This window comes from Hippoglossus stenolepis, chromosome 24 (assembly GCF_022539355.2).
Source record: "Hippoglossus stenolepis isolate QCI-W04-F060 chromosome 24, HSTE1.2, whole genome shotgun sequence".
In the NCBI taxonomy this organism is placed as follows: domain Eukaryota; kingdom Metazoa; phylum Chordata; class Actinopteri; order Pleuronectiformes; family Pleuronectidae; genus Hippoglossus; species Hippoglossus stenolepis.
Window position 1 is genome coordinate 6,345,518 of NC_061506.1, and position 20,191 is coordinate 6,365,708.

Consider the following 20,191-nt stretch of genomic DNA (forward strand, 5'->3'; position numbering starts at 1 on the left):
TCTGTGTGTGGGTTCAGGATCTCCTCGCTCGATTTGACAGCTCTTCCAGCACAATGAGCCGTGTGATGTTCAGCCAGCAGCGGTGCGTCGGGCGGACGGCCGGCCCGCGCATCCTCGGGGAAGGCACTGTCTCCATTGTTCCGGCGACCTACGTTGGCTCATTGATGACGAGCCGGCTTAGTCAGGCTCATTTGGTAAAATAAAAGACAGCCGCGCCAACATCAACTTGGCTCATCCAGAGCTGGAGTTTTACAGCTCTGTCTCATCCCTGAATGGGAAGACGCTTGTATACGTTCCTTTATCGGCTGTGATGCCGAGCAGTGATGGTGGCATTGCAGCTGAGACGTCTTTGTTAGACGCGTGCTGGTTGAAAAGCAGCCGATCCTTGTGAACGGTTCGACGGCATTGAAAAGAGAAAACAACCTGCAGCAGCAGTCTCCCAGTGGAGTCTCTGTAGCAGCAGTGACATGAGGACGTGGACAGGATCAACACTGTTGCCTACAATAAGCTCCATAGCTGCATCATCACCCGAATTTAAAGAACGTTAAATCCCCCTTGACTTGTAATTTGCCGCTGGGCTTTGAGTAGCTCTGGTTCTGACCTCATCAGCAATTTCTGTCTTTCTTTCACAAATAGAAAATATTCAACCATCACTCGCTTTTCCCTCAAAGTAACACTGCTGTGTTTCTGTGTCCCGCAACACTCGAAGCAGCAAGATTGAATATCAGTTGACGTGTCGCTGTTGGTAATTTTTTTGTACTTTTTGGGGGTCCTCGGCACCCTCAGTGCTGCTGGCAGCCCCAACCATCATTTATTTAATTACATCTGGAGTCCCGTGTCTCCGTCAGAGCAGAGCGAAAAGTCGCCGGCGCTCTCCGGGCTCCTGAGGGCCGGACCGTGTGAAGTCAAAGTGCTGCTGGATAATTGTCTTGTTCCTTCTGTATTCTCCAGCCATTCCTCTGGGCCTGATCGTGGTTCCTGGTGACAGTGACTTAGAAACCTGCCGAGAACACATCCAGCGCCTGCAGGAGGTAAGACGGAGAGGGGAGGGAGCTGGGGAGGGGATGAGATGAAAAGGTCACGGTTCCGTGTCACTGAAAGAAAAGAAAAAAGGCAGTGACACCGAGAAGAGAGGAAGCATGAAAAACTTTGTTTTATTAATTGGAAGCCAAGCCAATTAAGCTGGGTGTGTGTGTGTGTGTGTGTGTGTGTGTGTGTGTGTGTGTGTGTGTGTGTATCCTAACCTTCTTAATATCTGGCTTACTCTACTTTCCACCCTCCTACGCTTCTGTCTTCTTCTCTAGGACTTCTGCTCTGTCCATCCTCCCTTTAGGTGCTTGGGACAGCAGGTTGGTGGTTGTACGTTCGCGAGTTCGCAGTGTGGTTTTTGTTTGGCTCAGAGGCACACGGGAAACTAACAGCTACCACTCCCACTTCCGATTACAACAATGATCACAACAGTCAGTCACTGATTTCTGTGGCATCAACGATCACAAACAAGGAGCAGAAAATAAAGTCACACACAGAACAGACTTTTTGGATGGCAGAGTTGAAAGGTTTCAAATCAAGGGAGCAAATCAATTCATCAGTCAGACTTTATTTCTATTGCACTTTTCGTACAAACACAACGTGCTTTACAGGATAAAAGAAATAGTATATTAAATGTGTATGTACATGCAACAGTGTACAGTTAAAACTAGTTTAACTTATATTCAGTTTATTCAGTTGTGAGGAATACGCACAATACCTTCTACATCGGTGTGTTGGCACTAACACAACATGTCTATCAATATTGGTGTGGGCGTCTTTTAATGATTTTGAAAACGGAGAGCAGTCGGGTTTAATACACAACACTGGATATTGAAAACATATTCAGTTGGTTGTAAAATTGACTTCCAGCATATTGTCGAGCCGCCGATCGGACCAATCGCAGACGAAACGACTCAATAGGGTCAAAGCAGCCGATTGGTGTTTATCAGTGGCTGCAGACCTGACTCTCATTATCTAAATGGTCAATTGACTGTATTTATATACTGTTCTAGTCTTATTGACCATTCAAAATGCTCTGCAGGGATATTCACTGGAGGAGATGAAACTGAAAACCGCTTTCTATCATAAAGGCCCTTAAGAAAGTTACTGTAGTGTCAGTATATTGTTTTTTTTGTAGTTACCAAACAAGACATTATATAATAACATGAAATATTGTGGGCAAAGTATCCCCAAAGATTATACACTGTTTTTCTGCAAAACACGTGCAGGCAATATTATTCAATCTGTGGAGGGAAACATTCAGATTGCTTCACTTTTGTTGCTGCTGTTCCTTTCCCGAAAAAAAAAAAGATAAACTCCTGAATGAAGCCTCCTGTCTCTGAATCCAGTTGTGGATTCTGGTAGAAAGGTGACACCTGACACCGGAGCTTTGAGACTGGCAGCTGAAGACGTCTGTTATTGAAGGCTCTAAATGTCCCACCAGCATGAAATCCTGCTTTATATTCCTCAAGCACACACCCACGCGTACACACACAAAAAAAAAAAACACCCACACACCAACAGAGCAGCTACTGTATTACACACAATATACACACACAAATACACAAAAAACATGTTTTAGGCATCAGGTAAAAAAAATAATAAAACACCCTCTTAGTCATTTCACATCCGAGGAAAATGTAGATATCCTAACTTTGTATGGTGCTAGAACGCTCATTAAAATGGGCTTGTTACTGCTCGTGTAGCTGCACAGTCAGTCTGCTACCACCTCAAGAATAACTCGACAACTTGGGTCTGGTTTCTCTAGTTTGAACCACCATTCCTCTCAGTTCCTCGAGATCTGGTAACACAGTGACATTACTGAGACCTCCAGAGATGCTGGTAACTAACCAACGTGACACTCGACTCGTGCCTCTTACTTTAATATGCCCTGAAATCAAGATCCATACTTTTATTCCCTGGGAAGTCGGTGAAAACATCAAAATGTTAAAAAGGAACAATCCTGGATCTGTGTGGATATGCACCAGACCTGCGCCAAAATCGAATGGGGTCTATTTTGTGGCGAGGAGAAAGAAATTGGACCTTTAAAGACCTTTGTCTTGTGTCAGACCCTAAATATCACATGAGCATTGCAGCTCTATCCATTACGGTCCTTTCATGTTGGAGCAGTCATTATGTAACATCTCCTTAATGGAGACCCATGGCTGAAAAGGCCATTACTTGAGCAGATAAATGAAAGGAGAGATGTTACAGATGTCCTGACGTGGCTATATTCAGCCAAACCCAGTCCAGACAGTGCTCTCACTGAACTCGAGACAAAATATATGGATCTACATGTGTCAGACTAACACAGACAATACAACCTCAGGTTTGGGGCTCAGGCCTGATTATAAAAGAAATCTGCTGACTTCTCTGCACAGATGCCACTGATACAGCCAGCATGCAGCAATGCAGCCAAGACTTGGTCAAGCAAGTCCAGCTTAACTTCCTGCTCTGCCCTCGAAGCGATCACTGAAGACTGTTACCTCTGAAGAGCCTCTATAAAGCACCTCCCTTTCGCAGGCAACCGAGAACTCCTCAGTCAATCTGCTAAAGGGTAGCCAGAGCTCGTTCTTTTACCCCGGTGATGCTGGCTAGGCTTTTTTATTTTCAGGGGGGGGGGTATGAGCCACCTTTTGAAAAAGTGATTGATCTTCCTTTTGAAGCCTGAAGATCAGCAGGGATCATAGAGTCTGTGTTCGGTCTCCATGTTGACAGATCCAGGCCTTGAATGTTCATGGACGCCCTGATCTTCCCAGTTCGGTCAGATCTGACTTGAGGACCTTGCCCAGGGTCTTGGTTCGCGTCCCAGAGACGGTTTCTGTCCCAAAACTTTATCTGACTAAACCCAAGCCTGGTCAAACCACGGTGGCTCTGACAGGGGCCTGTTCAACACCCCAGGGGCCTTTCCACTCTATTTAGGATCTGAGTTCTAAAGGATCCTCCAAATGGTACCTCAAGATATACAGCAATACTTGACTTTCTCAGCTTCGTGATCTTGTCAGGAGCACGGTAATGAACTAATGACACGCTCAGACATCTGCATCAAAGATTTGAACTTGAAAAGACCAATTCCAAAAGCCATTCAAACACTTTTACACATGGAGAAACCATCTTTCCTCTGCTTTTGATTATCCCCCTTTTCATCACGCTCCACTGTCACTTGCAAACCTTTTTCGAGTACATATCTTTCAAGTGACGTGACTCTGACTCACATTCCACTTCAGTCAAACTGAAAAGAGGGAACCAACACACACTCTTTCAGGTGACACCATATTACTTAAACTCTCAGAGGTTAGTTTCCCTCGTGTGTCTCGGTGTTACCGCACGATGCATGGACCGTTGTGTTTGAGCATCTGCATGCGAGACCTTTGCTTAGTGTATTGATTGTATAGTGTGCTCATGGAATCTATATTCTTTGATGTGCGAGTGTGTTTGTGTGGCCGCGTTTGTTGTGACCTGTTTTTTTAGAAAGTGTGAGTTTGTCCGATAATGTGGAGGCGGTTTATCCTGTTGGGTCTGAAGAGGGAGAGAAGAAAGATGTAGGAAGTGCAGAGAAAGGTCAGTCAGGTTTTTTATTTTTTCCTGGGTTTAATTACGAGGTTAATCCGCTTGTCTTTCTTAAGGTCCCAGTATCGTCAGAAGTTTGACGCCTTTTCATTGTTGTGTTCAGGGAAACTCACTGTTTGGCAGCAGAGAGACACGAACAGACAAAGAAAACCTATTAATAAATGAGAGAAATCAAACTCAAAGAAGAAGTTTCTTTTGATGTTGAATCTTGACTACAAAATGAAGTCTTGCAGCACCAGGTTGTTCTTTTGCTCTTTTAATTCACCATGTACCACACTTAATAAAATAATATACAGGATGTCAATGTCCTCTGCACAAAAGAGAGGGTATTTCATATTCATTTTATTTCACAGGCTATAGATTTTAAGGATTAATTAGTCCCTGTGCTGCGTTCAAAGTACGAGCTCCATTTATTACATGAACTTTCCCAATTTCCCTCATGTTCATCACAGGCGGTATGATCTGTAAGAGGAGCTGTAGCCATAACGATATTATTTCATATCAACGGACATAATTCAGACAACTCAGCACAGTGTCGTTTCTGTCAAATGAAATCAGCTTTGTGCGGCTTCATTTGAATGAACCTCCCACCTGTTTGCACCTATTTACACCCCTGCACCCTGCGCTCGTATTACAAATGCGCCCATGTAGGCAAAGCCAATTTCAAGCTCAGGAAAATACCAAACGATTAGAGCGCGGTGCACGCTGGTCGTTGCACCGCTACCAAAAATAATGCTTTCGGTGTCATGTTATCAAAGCTTTAAGCCACCGAATTCAAACGCACAGCAGGTCACAGAACATTTGGTTATGCACCAGGTTTGTTTCACCCAAACATTTTTCCCGACGTTGCATTAATCACGGTGAAATGTACACAACAAGCTACAGATGCTGTACGAAATACCATAGACAGATTTTCTCCCAAATAATTTTAATTGGGTATATACAGCATATGTGCATATCTGATATTTTGAATGAACACACATTATACAGAGTTGCCTACTATTACTACTACTGCTACTAATAATAATAAAGACACATAAGCATAATAGTAATAGCTAAAAAGAAGTCGTAATAGCCAATCAGGAGTTTTGAGAGATTATTTAAAAACAGACAGTTAAGTTTCAAGACCCTCAGGTGAACTATTCCACAGGCTTAGGGCCCTGACAGCAAAGATGAATTCATAATAATTTGCACAATAACTTCTAAAAAACATTTACCAAAGATTGAAGCAAGTGGGGCTGCAGTGTAGGCAGTGTGGATGAGAAGCCACCCCGAGGTCATCCAGTACATTTTCACTCCCACTCTTCTCTCTCTCTCCTGGGACCCGAGAGACACTACAGAAAACCCTTTTCTTGAAAGATCATGCACTCCCTGGCTTAGTAGGAGAATATGAATACAAAGAGTATTGTGCTTTTTAATATGTTTTAAAAACATGTTTAGCAGTATCTTGTTATAAACTGGCCAGTAACAATCTGCGATGACCTTGTTAAGATTCTTTGAAATAAACAGCATCTAGTGGTGGAGGAGAGGGAAGAGAAGCTGCTCACCGCTCCCGTGAGTCATTCTCTAAGATTCTCGTTGTTTTTTTTCCACTGTCTGTTCCCTTTGGTTCTGACCTCTCAGTGGACACGGAGCCTCTGTACTCTTATGCTCTGTCACCCTGACGTGTGGTGTGGGGATGGGGCTGCTGTGCTTTTACAGCCTGCTGCTCTATAGCAACCTGAGAGGTGTTCGCAAAGCATAACCCCCTGAAGTCCTTTTTAAATGCTCTGCTTTACAGAAAGTGACTTTAAGGAATAGTATGGAACTTTTCTACATAAAAATGTTAAATGTTATCTATAATAAAACTACAAACAAGACCAATGTGTCTCTGCCTGTAGTTTGAGAGATAACGTGGCATATTCAGAGTTATTCTCTACTTGCCTACTTCACCTTATCTTCAATTGCGCGGAGGCTTAAGTAATTCTGTGACTCTGATATTTCCTCAGTTGTACTTGACATAGATCTTAAATTTCATTCATTGTGGTCCTTCATATTGAATTTGTTAAAACTGGCAGGAACTGTTTTCACTACAGTCAACAAGCTTGTATTGAATCTGAATTTAATTAAACTTCCTGTTGTATAATGTAGGTGTGAACTCCAGGCTGTGTCAGCAAAGGTCAGAGGTGAAACCCTCCGCCAGACAACTCAGTAAATTAGTCTGTGAAACGTCAGTGTTATTGTTATGTTTTTCTCATCAGTGATATGTTCCGTCCACATTAACAAGCCCAGTGAAGAGTAATTGCGTCTAATCCAGCAGAACGCTGTTTACTGTGTTTACACAACGACCCAAACCTCGGCACAATGCTGAGAAGCCGAGATAATCCCGTTACAGAAGTACATGTAACTGCAGTGAAGGTGAAAGCAGCTCTTCAACATGCTGTGTTTAGGCAGATGCCGTCGATGAGAGGAAACTCTGTGTCTCTTCTCTTTATGTGGATGTCATGTTCCCACAGCCTTCATCTCCCAGATAGCTTTTCATCTTGCTCTTCAGGAGCCACACTTTATTCTATCAATGTTATTTATAACACAAATATACTACTTTTAAACACGGTATGTGTTAGATCACAGGTACTGAGAAGACAGCTCATGAGTTGTTGTCAGACTTTGTGTTGCATAGCAACCAAAGTTATGTAACATTTGTTCGCCTGCTCGCTGGTGACTGAGAGGAAAAGCTTATTTCTGATGGTGAGTGTATGTGTTGATTGCAGGGTATTCAGTGGGCTACATTCAAACAAAACAGCAAGTGGTAATTCATTGGTGTGTGAACTGCTGTTTTGTAGCCTGGGGTTTGGCATTTCGTTGATTATTTTCAAACCAGAAGTAACCATATGGGGAGGAGTGGGGGGTGGAGCTTGACTGAGAGCTTGAGGACACCAACACCTGCGACATGCACCAATTGGACGGTACAGGCTGTCAATCACACGGTATCCACGCCCCAATGTATACAATGATTTAGTTTCTATTTTACTCTAAAATAAATTGAGAAATTGATTAGGGTATGTTCCCTCTCGGCCAATGGGATCAGCGGATGGAGCCCTGCTGGTTACATCCAGGTGTCCCTCTCGTAACAAGGGGTCACCTATCTTTGCCTTTGTCCCCCCCATTATTTAACTCCCTATCCATTGAACCGAGACATACTAAAGTCTACACTCTTATAAATCCATTCTTCAAGCTCTTATTTTTGTGAAAGCTTTTACAAATACTTGGCATTGGCTCTTATTTACACTGACTAATCCTATTTATTCAAACAGTACGTTTTATTTTATACTCAGCTTCTCTACCTAAGTGGTGCTATTTCCTCCTAAAGCAGTAACGTTATCAAGAAAATTGTAATTATTAATATTCAGAGTTATTTCAAACCACCACTTCAATCTTTAGCTGCACTTCTTTACAACAGGCCTTTTGAAAATGGCGTGAACTTGTGGATGCAGCGAGGATTTGTCTGGCATTGTAAGTAGAAAGCGGAGTTGAAGAGGGATACGTCTCACAGCTGACACCTGACTGACAGGTCAGCTGCACTGCAGGGCTCGATGGCCCCTTTGATAAAAAGCACGTCCGACTCCGCGCTCAGAGCGAATCTGGGAGAACCAACGCTGACCACAGCAGAGGAGGAACTCGGCAGCTTCATGTGCGAGGAGACGAGCGGGAGTGAATGGAGAAGAGACAGAGGAAGAAAGGAGGTGTAGAAGAAAAGAGTCAGCCAGACAAGTTCAGCGTTTGATTCAGTGTTTGTAGGTTTGCTGTAAAAGCCTCCGGCGTTTTACTCGGCTCGAGACTGCCGCTGAACCCGACAGCAGATTTAGATAAATACAGACAAACGCATAGAGCGAGAGTCGAGGTGTTTACTTCAGCCAGACTTTCTGTCACAGTCTGCACGAAAGCTTTGCTCTTTGAAAGGAAAATAACTTCACTTTCTTTGGCTTCTTTCCGTCTCGTCACGTCTGTTGAAGTGGGACTTTTTACATTCAGATATTTCTTGCTGTGCTGAACTGAAATACCTGGTTTTGTGTTGTGTTGATGCTTTTTTTTTTTACATTTGCCGAGTTTTATGCTGAATCTCCCTCTTGCAGGATGTTATCTCTGTTACTGTGGAGAAGCCAGTGTGCATTTTCTCAGGCAAAAAAACCAAAACATTATCAGGACGCTGGGGAGCGAGTGGGTTTCGTTTCTATGACGACAGCATCTTGACAACATATCCCCGCCACCGTTGTATGATAGACTTACATAACCCCTTCGATTATCACAATTTGATAGGACCAGTGCAGTGCCTGTTTTGTTCGGCCTGTGGTAATGCTTCAGGGCCACTTCAGAGTTAGAAAACTGTTATTCATTCTACCTGGTTTATCTATAAATATAACTGAATTTGCTTTATAACTGTTCATGTGTGTGGTTTATATAAGTTTATTAGTTTGAATGATTTACTGAACTGCTGTAACTAACTTTAACAATGCAGGTGAAAAGATTGGAGGAGAAATGTAAAAGCGAAAGTGTGTTTTTAAGTTGAAATCATCAGTCGAGTGAGAAGACGAAAATGATGGAGGAGGATTTTATAACTTTCTCTGGCATCATGATGAGAAAGATCCAGCACCACATCATTTAGTCCCCTGACCTGTGGACGGACGAGAGTCTTTGGTCCAAGGATCTGAGGAGTCTTGCAGTGTGCTGCGGGGGCAGGACTTCACAGGCGGAGAACATTTAGTGTTCTGCAAACAAAGAGCAGGGTTTTAAACAGGCGTCTACACATAACAGGCATCTACACATAACAGGCAGCCGAGCAGGAGGCTGTCTGTTTTCTGATCTTGTTAAAAGTGTTCCTACAGCATTCTGCACTAATTGGAGACAGGATGAAACAAATTTTAAAAGTCTGGATGATACTAAAATACCAAAACTTGAAGTAAACTGTCAAAGCTGATTGAAACTTAATTTAGTTAAGTCATTATTTTAGGAACGATTCTGTCCCAAGCTTTTTAATCCATATAAACTGTTAATCACTATGTCCGTAATAACTTTAAGCAGTTTTCACCTGTATTTACTTTGGGGAAACACACACACTGTAACTTAATGGTATTTGGCAACTGTGTTATGCAAGTGTGTGTGTGTGTGTGTGTGTGTGTGTGTGTGTGTGTGTGTGTGTGTGTGTGTGTGTGTGTGTGTGTGTGTGTGTGTGTGTGTGTGTGTGTGTGTGTGTGTGTGTGTGTGTGTGTGTGTGTGTGTGTGTGTGGAGCTACAGGAGATATTAAAAGGGATATCGTGTGGGTAAATGTAGAGTAAAACATGAATGGAGAAGAGGAGTAGTATAATGTTACTGACACGCTTCTGCTGGAGGCCTTGATCCCAGCAAGGACAGCAAGTTGCTCACATACAAGACAATCAAGGCAGTGACCTGATTCAACTCAGGGACGCAGCAGAGCGTGCACTCTGAAACTCCAAGAGCGAACAGAGAGACAGAGAGACAGAGAGACGAGGACGAAAAACACTGCATCAAGATTCCAAACAGTTATAAGAAATGTTTAAGGCAAAGTTTATTGAGAGCTTTAGAAAGCACGTCACCCTTTGGGAAAGATATTCACGGATAGTACCTCTTGATGAGATAATTTGTTTTTAGATTTCATAAAATCACATGATGACGTGATGTGCAAAGGTTCTTCTCCTTATTTTTATTCGAGCGCCTGGTGTTTCGGCTTGAGAGCATGACTTATTTATTTTGTATGTTTAGACTTTGTAATGCTTGCACATCAAACCCTTCGCTCACACTCAAATATCCCTCAAACAACCCCCGCTTGTGCTTAGATCTTTAAGCTACACGCTTGCGCTCAAATAATCTGTTGCATGATGAAATTGAAATACACCTGGCATTCTGAATTTTGACAGATTTGTTGCACAGAAAGAAAACGCAGGTTGGGGTCCTGTGTGTCTTGTAGGATGTGTGGACAGGAGGCGCAGCTGATCAAAACCACCAGCATTAGCAGTTAGCATGCGAGCCCAACGATCAGAGGCCCCTGGGCAGTGGCCTCGTTGGTCCGGTCGTTTGTATTCACCGCTTGATCCGCCGTCCTGCATCTCACTGTTCTGTCTCTCTGTCACTCAGGAGGAGGCCGGCAAACCAAAGATCCTCTCCTCGCAGAGGTTATCTCCAAAGTGGTGTTTCCTTGACTGTAAGTAAATCCCATTTTTAATAAAGCACTTTTCCCCTTGATTGGATTTTTGTTCATTACTGAGACTCCCTCGCCTCAGTAGCTCTTGTACAATGTTAAAGAGCTTTTTAAATGAAAAGTGAGCTGGAAGTTACTAATGAATCACTGTAGGGTTACATGCAGGAACCGTGTGCATTGATTTCAGGCAAGAATGGCGCCTGAGTACTGAATATACTCACATGTAAACCAATGTTAATATGAGGAAAAATGTTGAAAACAATTATTTGAAAGCACAGCAAATCCATTATCCATCCCATGTCACAGAGAATGAAGTCTCCGTGGCAACGACTGCATCACTCTGAAATGACGGAGGACACAATTTGTCCTAAATCCTGATGGAGCATTGATCCGTCACCACACGATCACTGTCTGCTCGTGGTCCTGTGTTGGTAGTTAGGGCTTCCTGCCTGGGCGACTGCTAAAATCACCGATCACAGCTTATTACATCAAAATGATCTCTTTCAAATAAATAATAATAAGAGATAATAACAAAAGATATTTTCTTAATTTCAGTGCGACTCTTATCTGTGAACTATCAGAACAGAAAAGATAATTTCAGCAATTTGATTTGCTTTCACTTATTTACCTCTTTGTATTTGTTGTGTCTTTTTTGAGGTCAGAAAGCAGGTATAGTGAACACTCACTTTATTAGGAACACCACACTAACACTGGGTCGTACTCACTTTGGATTCTACCAGATTTTGGAAACTTTCATGAGACCAGTTTTGGACTTTGTAACCTTGGGTGACTCAGATAGACTGTAACTTTCTATGAGGCAGTATTGGGGCCATTTAAAGAGAAAAACTTGGCACAAAAAAGTCTTATTATTATAAGAAAAACTGTGTCTATTCTGAAGAAAGAGCCAAACAGACTTGGAGGAAATCGCCTCTTTTGTTCTGGAGGAAATGTTCTATTCTAAGGGATTTTGTAGATTTAGATCCAGTAGGAATGAAACTCTGGTGAGCACAAGTTTTCCACTGATTTTTTTTCTCAATTCTCTTAATATTTACTTATTTTCTCATTAAATTATAACTTTTTCTGCGCTTCATATGACATCTCGATATTTCTTCTGCAATTGTTTCAACGTCGGCCTGTGTGGCCACTGTGCTGCCAGGGCACCAACTGTGCAGGCACTCCTCCAAATGGAGTTAAAAATAAGCACAACTACACATCTGACGTGTCAATGGCAGCAGTTCACTGACCTGGACAGAGACTGACTTGTAGACACATTGTAATGCATCATGCAGGCAGTGGTTGAGGGGGGGGGGGGCTGACTTAACCTCTACACCCGCTAAAGAAGAATGATAATATAAATTGAGAAGTTGCAGAAGTCAGTAGAAGACATGCAAATGTTTTCGTTATTAAAATGCATTCATGTAGGCTTTCTTCAGCCATAGTTCACATTACAGACGATGATGAGGTTCATTATATCAGTAGCTGAGAGAAGGAAGGGGGCAGAGTGACAACCCACACAGATCATTATTTTTCTGCGGCCCCACCTTCTCAGTCTTGTTACCACTAGATCAGACCGGCAGAAACAGATACACACAGTCTCTGGCTGGCACAAACAAAAAACTGAAATATAGTCTGAGTAATACTCAAAGGATCCATTGTAGTTTTGATTTAATGGTTTAAAACCTCTGTGAAGCAGAACCTCGGATTGAAGCAGGGTTATTAGGACCAGTAGCAGCGATGGCCACGACTGCGAAGGTGGTTCAGGTGTCGTTAGTGACATTGAATCACATTTCTAGTTGTTTGTGGTTCTCCCCTCAAAAATAACAAAAGCACAGTTTCATCAGCTCCTGTTTATTGGTGACAGTCATGAATATTAATATCAGCTTACCAAAAATATCACACAGAAAAAAACTGGGTTTTAAACACACACACACACACACACACTCCTCTAGCGCAGAGTCCTGGTGGAATTTCCGCCGAGAAGTTGAGACTAAAAAAGACACAATCGCTCCGAGTTTGCGAGAAGAGAGAAGTGTTAAAAGTTTACACAGGGACATTCCAACCAATATTAGTGCTTTACATTCACATACATTCTTTTAAAGTGACCTCTTTACGACCTCTTCTAACCATGTGACCTCATACATCAGCCACACAGTTGGACCAGCAGTAAGATATGTTCATTTCCTGTTTTTCGCCTCTGACCTGTCTTGGTCCTTTAAAGGCTCATTTATGCTCTACATTAGATATCCCTTTTTGAGAAAGAACAGAGTCTTCTACCCATACTCTTCATTTCTACCGTAATTGTGCACATCTTCTTGGATACGGACAAAACAGACGAGACAGAGCAATAACACCAGCTGCAACATGCAACTTCACCACATTCTACACAATGAACCTTTAAGGGTTGGTAAGATACTACATGCGTCCATATGATGCTACTTCACCCTGGCAAAGGGATGCGTTTTCACAACCACATCCACCATCGCCATGTTTATTTTAAGGAACTCTTGGCTCTGCGCTGCCCTCTAGTGGATGTATTGCTTAACAAGCATGCCAACGTAAAAGATGCGAAGTATGAGATCAGTGACTGTAACATTGTTTTGTTAGTAAAGGCCCCGTATATGAGCTGTAACACTGATGACAGCACCAGGCCTGATCTTCATTTTAAAGCACAGACTAGCATAACATTTCAGAGTAATCACACTGGAAAAATGTGTATTTTGTTTGAATGGGTGCATATAAAGGAGCGTGACGTTATCTCACCGTCTGTAGCAGCCGCTGACGATCCGTGACACGTTGACTCACATTTGTAGTATCAGACGACAGACCTGCTCCACATCACAGCGGGGGATCTTTTAGATTGTCAAGTAAAAAAAAGCAGATAAACAACTTCTGACAACTCTCTTGTTTTAGAAGCCGATGAACTCTGGGAGTCGTCTCCTGTGCTCGGCGGTTAACGGCGTGTGTTTTTGCGTTTGTCTCCTCAGCTACGACAGCGGATCGTTTCTACAGGATCGACAGAGCACAGGTACGTCTGTCCCTCCTCAGCTGACTCCAGCTTTAAGTTACATATTCAGTATGTACAGTACGACTGAGGTGTGTAGAGTCCTAAACCCACTAATACCCAGGATTCACTAGCCATGAACATTTTAGTTATAAAATGTTATACTTGGGAACAACATGCAACGACAATTAGTTTTCTTTATATCATGCAAAATGCGACAGTTAGAAAGCTTCAGAGTTTCCAGCATGGTTGTTTTGTTCAAATTGAGAAAGCCAAACTCTCTACTGGCAAAGGGAAATGAATTATAATCACCCTTTTCAAAAGCCGGTGTAAACCTGATACTTCTGGTGTAGAAGAGGAATAAGAGTTATTGTTTTTAATCATTTTTAATGACTTTTGTCCCAGTGTGACAAATGAACCATTTGATTTGATAGATCAGCCCAAAACATCAAATGTATTATGTGTATAAACTGTGATACAGGATTTTATTCATTTTGATACCAAATAATATTATATTTTATTATAAATGTAGCCAATAAAACAAGAAAATATGACAGAAAACCAGTTTTGAAGTGACTTCTGCTTCAGCTCCAGATGTTTCTGTGGTTGGTTAATGAGGTTGATTATTCTATAGAAATCGTTTAAGGAATAATATCTGATAAAACTGTTTGTCTTGCTTCATCAGGAGCATCTGAACTACGTATCCGAGATCTCCCAGGAAGAGCTTTTCATCCTGGACCCTGAGCTCATCGTTACCACGACCGTAGGCACCTCCCCCTCTGCCAGTCTTGACGTAGCGACCCCTGCCTCCAGCCTGGTGAACAGCAGGTGAGTCAGCCTCCCCACTGGATTAACCCTAACCCTGAAAAAAGCTAGAGAACATTATCGTATCATATTGAACATTTTCAAAGCCACTGTCTACCCTGGCAAAAAAAGGGCAGCTGTGATTTTACAGAGGGAATCCAGTTTCCAGAATCAGTTTATCTCTTCTCCACAGAGACACAGTGCTAATGTGAACGCTCACAGGAAATCACGTATTTACACAGTCTGCAGATGTGTTTGATGGACACCTGCAGGAAAGGGTTGCAACTGTGAAACTCCTGTTAACCAGCCCAATGAAAAGCAGAGTGAACTGATTACGAAGCAGGCACAGAAAACAGACTGCGCTACCGTTTGTAAATGAATCCCAAATCAGACCGAAATGGAGGAGATGGTGGGAAAATGGCTCTTTGATTGTCTCACTTCTACAGAGATACTTTGGATGACATTTTGAAATGGGGGCACATCACAGAAGAAGAGTCTCACCGCGGCCTGTATTTTTCATGAACCCTGCAGCGCAGCACAGATTGCAGGCTACTGCTAAATTCACTGTGGTATTTTGGTGAGCCTGGCCCACCTGCAACCTGGTTGGGGGGGGGGGGGAGGATCAGACAGAACACATGATCATAGGAGGTTTCGGAGGCTTTTCTAAAAGGGAAACAGAACGTGGAACCATTGCAGGAACTCACAGGAACCAGGGTCTAAATAAAGTTCCAGGTAGAACATGCAAGCGCAGTTTGAGCACAAGCAGAGGCTATTTGAATGCGAGCGCAGGGTTTTGAGTGAAATCAATTCGGAATCTGAATGTGAAATCAAACAAGTCCTGCTCTGCAACTGGAAAAACCAAGCTCTTGAATAAAAATAAGGGGAGAAAATCCCATTCTGTCCATCCAAATTTTAAATGTAGGGGCTTCAGACAGTGCGGGAACACCAGCAGGGGATGGACAGTCCTGAGGGAGGCGTCAGTGAAAGATTTTAATGAATCAGTGTCCGACACGCCTGTTGATCAGCACGAGAAGCAACAGGTTGGATGTCCACAGGAGGCTTTTGTGGATGTGAGGCAACATCCGTGTAAAACGTGCCCAGCAGATCTGCGGCTTCCGATTGTGGTTTCGATAGTGTGCGTTATCACTTGTGTTAGAGACGGCAGATGGAAGAGATACTTGGCTTCAGAACTTCTTTGTAAACAGACTCGTCAGAGAAATGTCCTGTAGATAACATCATACTAGCTGATGAGGATTACAGAGCTGGTAAGAATCACTTGTTAATCCTGATTCTGTCCGGCCGACAATAAAACCAGTGTGTGTGTTAGTGTGTGTGTTGAATGAAACAACTTTCTTGTAATATTACGTCTTTATTCTTGCCCTTTTTATATATTTGCTGTCGTCACATATTATGTCAAACAACAGTATTCGGCTTATAGGAGTGTCTATAGGATCAAATGATGTAATAATTAATTAAAAAAGGGGGGGGGGGCTGCTCAGTGCAAAGATAGTGCCCAACACATTTTTCTTTCACCGTGAACCAATCATATCGACTCGGAGCCTGAGTGGAACCAGCAGGCAGGAAAGCGAAGCAGCATTGTAATCAGACTTAATAGCACTTTTACATCACTGTCAATCTTTGACCTTTACTTTTCCATTTTAATGAGCCAGTCTTTGGTTTCTACTCCACTCCCTGTTTCCTCTGACACCCCCCTGCCTTTTTGTCTGTAAAACCCGACTTGTGTCAAAATGCATCCATAATGTAACACAAGTTAGTGTTACATCCCAAACTAAAAGTTACTATGGACAACACATTTTTAGGTAGGGCCCCTCTAATCAGAACTCTGTAATCTTTGTTCACCCTGTCTCTTCCTCCTTTCCTTCATCTTCCTCCTCTGTTCCCAGGTGAAAACACATACTGTACACTGTATAGTTGCATTATGACATCATCTCTAAGGCAGTGTGGGATGGGCTCGCTCGCTCTCATTGGTCAAGCTTGTGCATGCAAATTGTAATGTGTTGCCTATTGAGCCTGTTAGAGCTGTAAGCCTGCATGAAGTAGAACTGCATCAGAGTGTGTGTGTGTGTGCGTGTGTACTGTATGTTTATGTGTAGGTGTATGTAAATACATGTATAAATACATATTATTAATATTAATTTAATGATAATATTTCTGTCTGCATTTTTCTGCTGTGTGTGTGTGTTTGTGTGTTTGTGGATAACATATTTTTCATCCCCTGCCTCCATATTAAATCCTTTTAACCATATTTACACACACTCTCACACAGATTAAATTCTCACCTACAGGAACCAGTTAGAGCAGCTGCTAGGTGATGTTCTCTCTCTCTCTCTCTCTCTCTCTCTCTCTCTCTCTCACTCACTGTGGATTTTAACAAATGCTACTAAAACCTAAAAAGCTGTTAGAATATATATATATATATATATATCACAATGTCCCAATACTTCCATCTTTGCTCATGACATCGGTCGATCACTGGCGCGCCCAAGAGATGAGGTGTGTGTGTGTGGGAGGAGAAGGAAAAAGCACAAGCGAAGCAATTATGAGAACAATCACTTTGAATTTACAACGAAGCGAGTTTACATGCCACCGCAGTGGGTGTTTACTGTCTCCTCACGATATCAACTGTAGCTCAGAAAACTGCACATTAGCCTGGATTGTTTTTTAATAGGTGATCACTGCACATTGTAACGTGACCAGTGATCAAACTGCCAGAGAGAACTGGTCCGTTAAACATGATAACGTGACTTGCTCTCCCTCCTGATCACGGGATGTAACAAGTTCACACATTAGCAGCAGAGCTCTTTGCGGCCATTTCAATAATTAATGGCGGTTATCAGTGTAAACACGAGTGGGCGCGGAGCTTTATTTAATTAACCCGAGCGAGCAGCTACGTGTTTGCTTCAGAGCCAGGATCTGTTATTTACTTTTGCGGTCACCTCAAGTTGAACACGCGAACACCGGCTCTGGAAAACAACTCCGCTGTGAAACGGACACTTTCAGGATCACGATATTTCTCCCGTGCGGATTTAAAATGAAACTGTTTTTTAATGTTGGTGCCGGAAGATCAGTCTTCAGAATACAAAAGAGGGAATAAATAAACAGGTACAATGCGAGTACAGGCAGAACAACACAACCTTCTGATCCCAACATCACTTCCCCTTGGCTATTTGTGTGTGTGCGTACGTGCGTGTGTGTTGGCGGGCTGATTTGCAATGCTGAGTGCACTGAGTGGGAGGACGAGGAGGAGAGATGAGGCCGAGAGGCAGGGGCAGAGTGAGGGAGAGATGGGTTTGGGAGGAAGAGTCAGAAAAACAGTGGATGGAGAGAGAGAGATGGAACACATGTCAGAGCACTCCAGAGTCACACCAATCTACTGTACTCACACACACACACACACACACACACACACATACACACACACACACTCAAACAGTGCAGCAGTGTGCCCACGCAGGGCCAGAGGTGAACGTTATTCCTCCCACTGTAATTACCTCTCTCTCTTCTGCTTCTCTCTGACTCTCTGTCAAACACACGGAACGCCGCCCACACACAAAACATTTTGTTTTTTTAAAAAGGAAAATGAGTTTAGCCTCACATGCTGTCAGTTTGCACTTCGGCGTCAGGTGAACATCTGACCAGGCGAGAGTCTGGATCTCCACAGGACGGAGAATTTGTCGATCGGTTATTTCAGGAAAGAAAACCTGACTCGGACTAATTGTGGGAGGTTTCACACGAGTGAGAAATAACTTCCCTGTGTGTTTTTCCACTATTCTCGAGTTTGTCGAGCGAAACAAAACAAATGCTCGACTTTCTCTTGGATTTATACTGCGTAGCTGTTTTCAGACATAAACTCCAGAGGATAGCCGTAGAATTGGGTCCGGACTTTCTCCGTAGTTTGTCTTTCACATGTAAATAACGCAGCAGGAGATTCTCCACAGAAATCTCCAAGGGTGTAAAGGGGACCAGACGTAACGTATTCATTCTGCTAGTGAGATCCTTATAGTTATAGTTGTATAGTTTCAATTGGTGGTGTCTCGGGATGTCTGCGTTTTAAACGATTATATATTTACCAACCCCTGGTCAGTTTTTGTACATATGTGGAGCCCATACACAATTGAAACGGCACAAAAAGGTCCGAGGTATAGAGGGATCCCCTGAAAGTGGACATAGGGGAGCTTGATTTGATCAAACAGGCCTGTTTAATGTCCTGTAACAACTATGTAGAAAGACGTGATTGTAATTATAAAGCAGTCAGATACTGCTGTGTAATTGGCGTTGTTAGAACAGCATCACTTTGCTTCCACCTCTGCTCCTGAGAGAGGACGGTCGTTACCACAACAGGTTTCTCGTCGGGGTAAACATGGCCACGGGTCGTTGGAGGGTGGAGAAGCTCCTGCACACCTGTTGCACCTCACTCAGACTCAGATCATATACATCCTCTTCACTCCATTAATTTTTCCAAGTGTTGCAGTTTGGTGGAATTCTCCAAAGGCTCTCTTTTGTGATACTTTCCTCACGTACTTGAAATTCAAAGAGAATTTCATATATTTCTGCTTTTCCCTCAGCTCATCCTGCATTAATGCCCTTAAAGAAATGCTTTTCTCTTCTTTCTCCTTTTCTCTCCTCCTGCCTTTATCTCGCTCAGGCTCGTTATCCCAGTGTTCAGCTCTCTAATTCTTTATCCAGCGAGGATCCAAGCTTTACCACTAAGTGAGCGCAAGGACACAATAGGCTCGAAGGCGGACATGCATCGCCAAAGTCCTAAAACACAAATCTACCTCACATATGGTCATTATAAGGTCGTCATTTCATCTTAGCAAGTGCAGTATCTGTAAATGTGTTGCATCCTGATACACAGCATATTAACCTTATAAGGGATTTCAAAGTGAAAATGTTCCCTTATTGAATAGAGATACATTTATTATGGGAAAACATTTCATTTAAAAGTCTTAGAAGAATTAAATTGACCCTGAAAAACCTTTCCTTGTTTCTTACCTTATGTATAATGTGCAAATAACACTGGTTTTGTAACAATTCAATAACATTTTCCTCACAACATTAGTTTTTGTATTTCCTACACATCCGTAAACTCAGACTGGGTAAAAAAAATAACACCATTTGGTCTTCACAAACACAAATGACCTTTTGGGATTATTTGCATCTAGAGCGGGGAAGTGGGATCCGATCACAAGTGCTCACAGGAGACACTTCAGAAAACGAATTTAACACCGGGCGTTAACGCGGGTACTTAGCGCGGACCACTTGTGATCGGATCTCTCAGGACAGATATTAATACCAGGTCTGAACAGGGCCATGTTTTAACAGTCTGCTTTCAGAACCCCCAGCCTGTCGAGAGGATGAGGTGGTGCTGCCCCTCAGCAGGCCCGGGCTAATATCACCTATTTCAGTCATAAGCTAAACCGAGGGGCAGCACAACAGGCACTTTGGAACCAATAAGCACCTTTTTGAACTGTGAATCACGCAAAGCTGCTCCGGCGGAATCCCAGAATACAAAAAGGAAGCTGCAAATGAGCAGAACAGGCTCCTTTAAAACAGGCCACATGGATCAAAC

At 42.8% G+C, this 20,191-nt stretch overlaps 1 protein-coding gene across 9 annotated transcripts in view; it reads left to right on the top strand.

The window, feature by feature from the left end:
• LOC118103520 (diacylglycerol kinase zeta) overlaps positions 1-20,191 on the top strand; it is a 78,000-nt gene that overhangs the window by 43,300 nt on the left and 14,509 nt on the right. For 8 of the 9 annotated variants that reach the window (XR_004694893.2, XM_035150565.2, XM_035150564.2 and 5 more), the window contains 5 exons: positions 952-1,031; positions 1,305-1,349; positions 10,730-10,796; positions 13,778-13,818; positions 14,480-14,622. Coding sequence is in view for 8 of the 9 variants with exons in the window: in XM_035150565.2 (XP_035006456.1) it covers positions 952-1,031; positions 1,305-1,349; positions 10,730-10,796; positions 13,778-13,818; positions 14,480-14,622 (376 nt within the window). In the remaining variant the exon portion in view is untranslated. The remainder of the gene's footprint in view (positions 1-951; positions 1,032-1,304; positions 1,350-10,729; positions 10,797-13,777; positions 13,819-14,479; positions 14,623-20,191) is intronic. The other variant, XM_035150560.2, reaches the window with a different exon arrangement.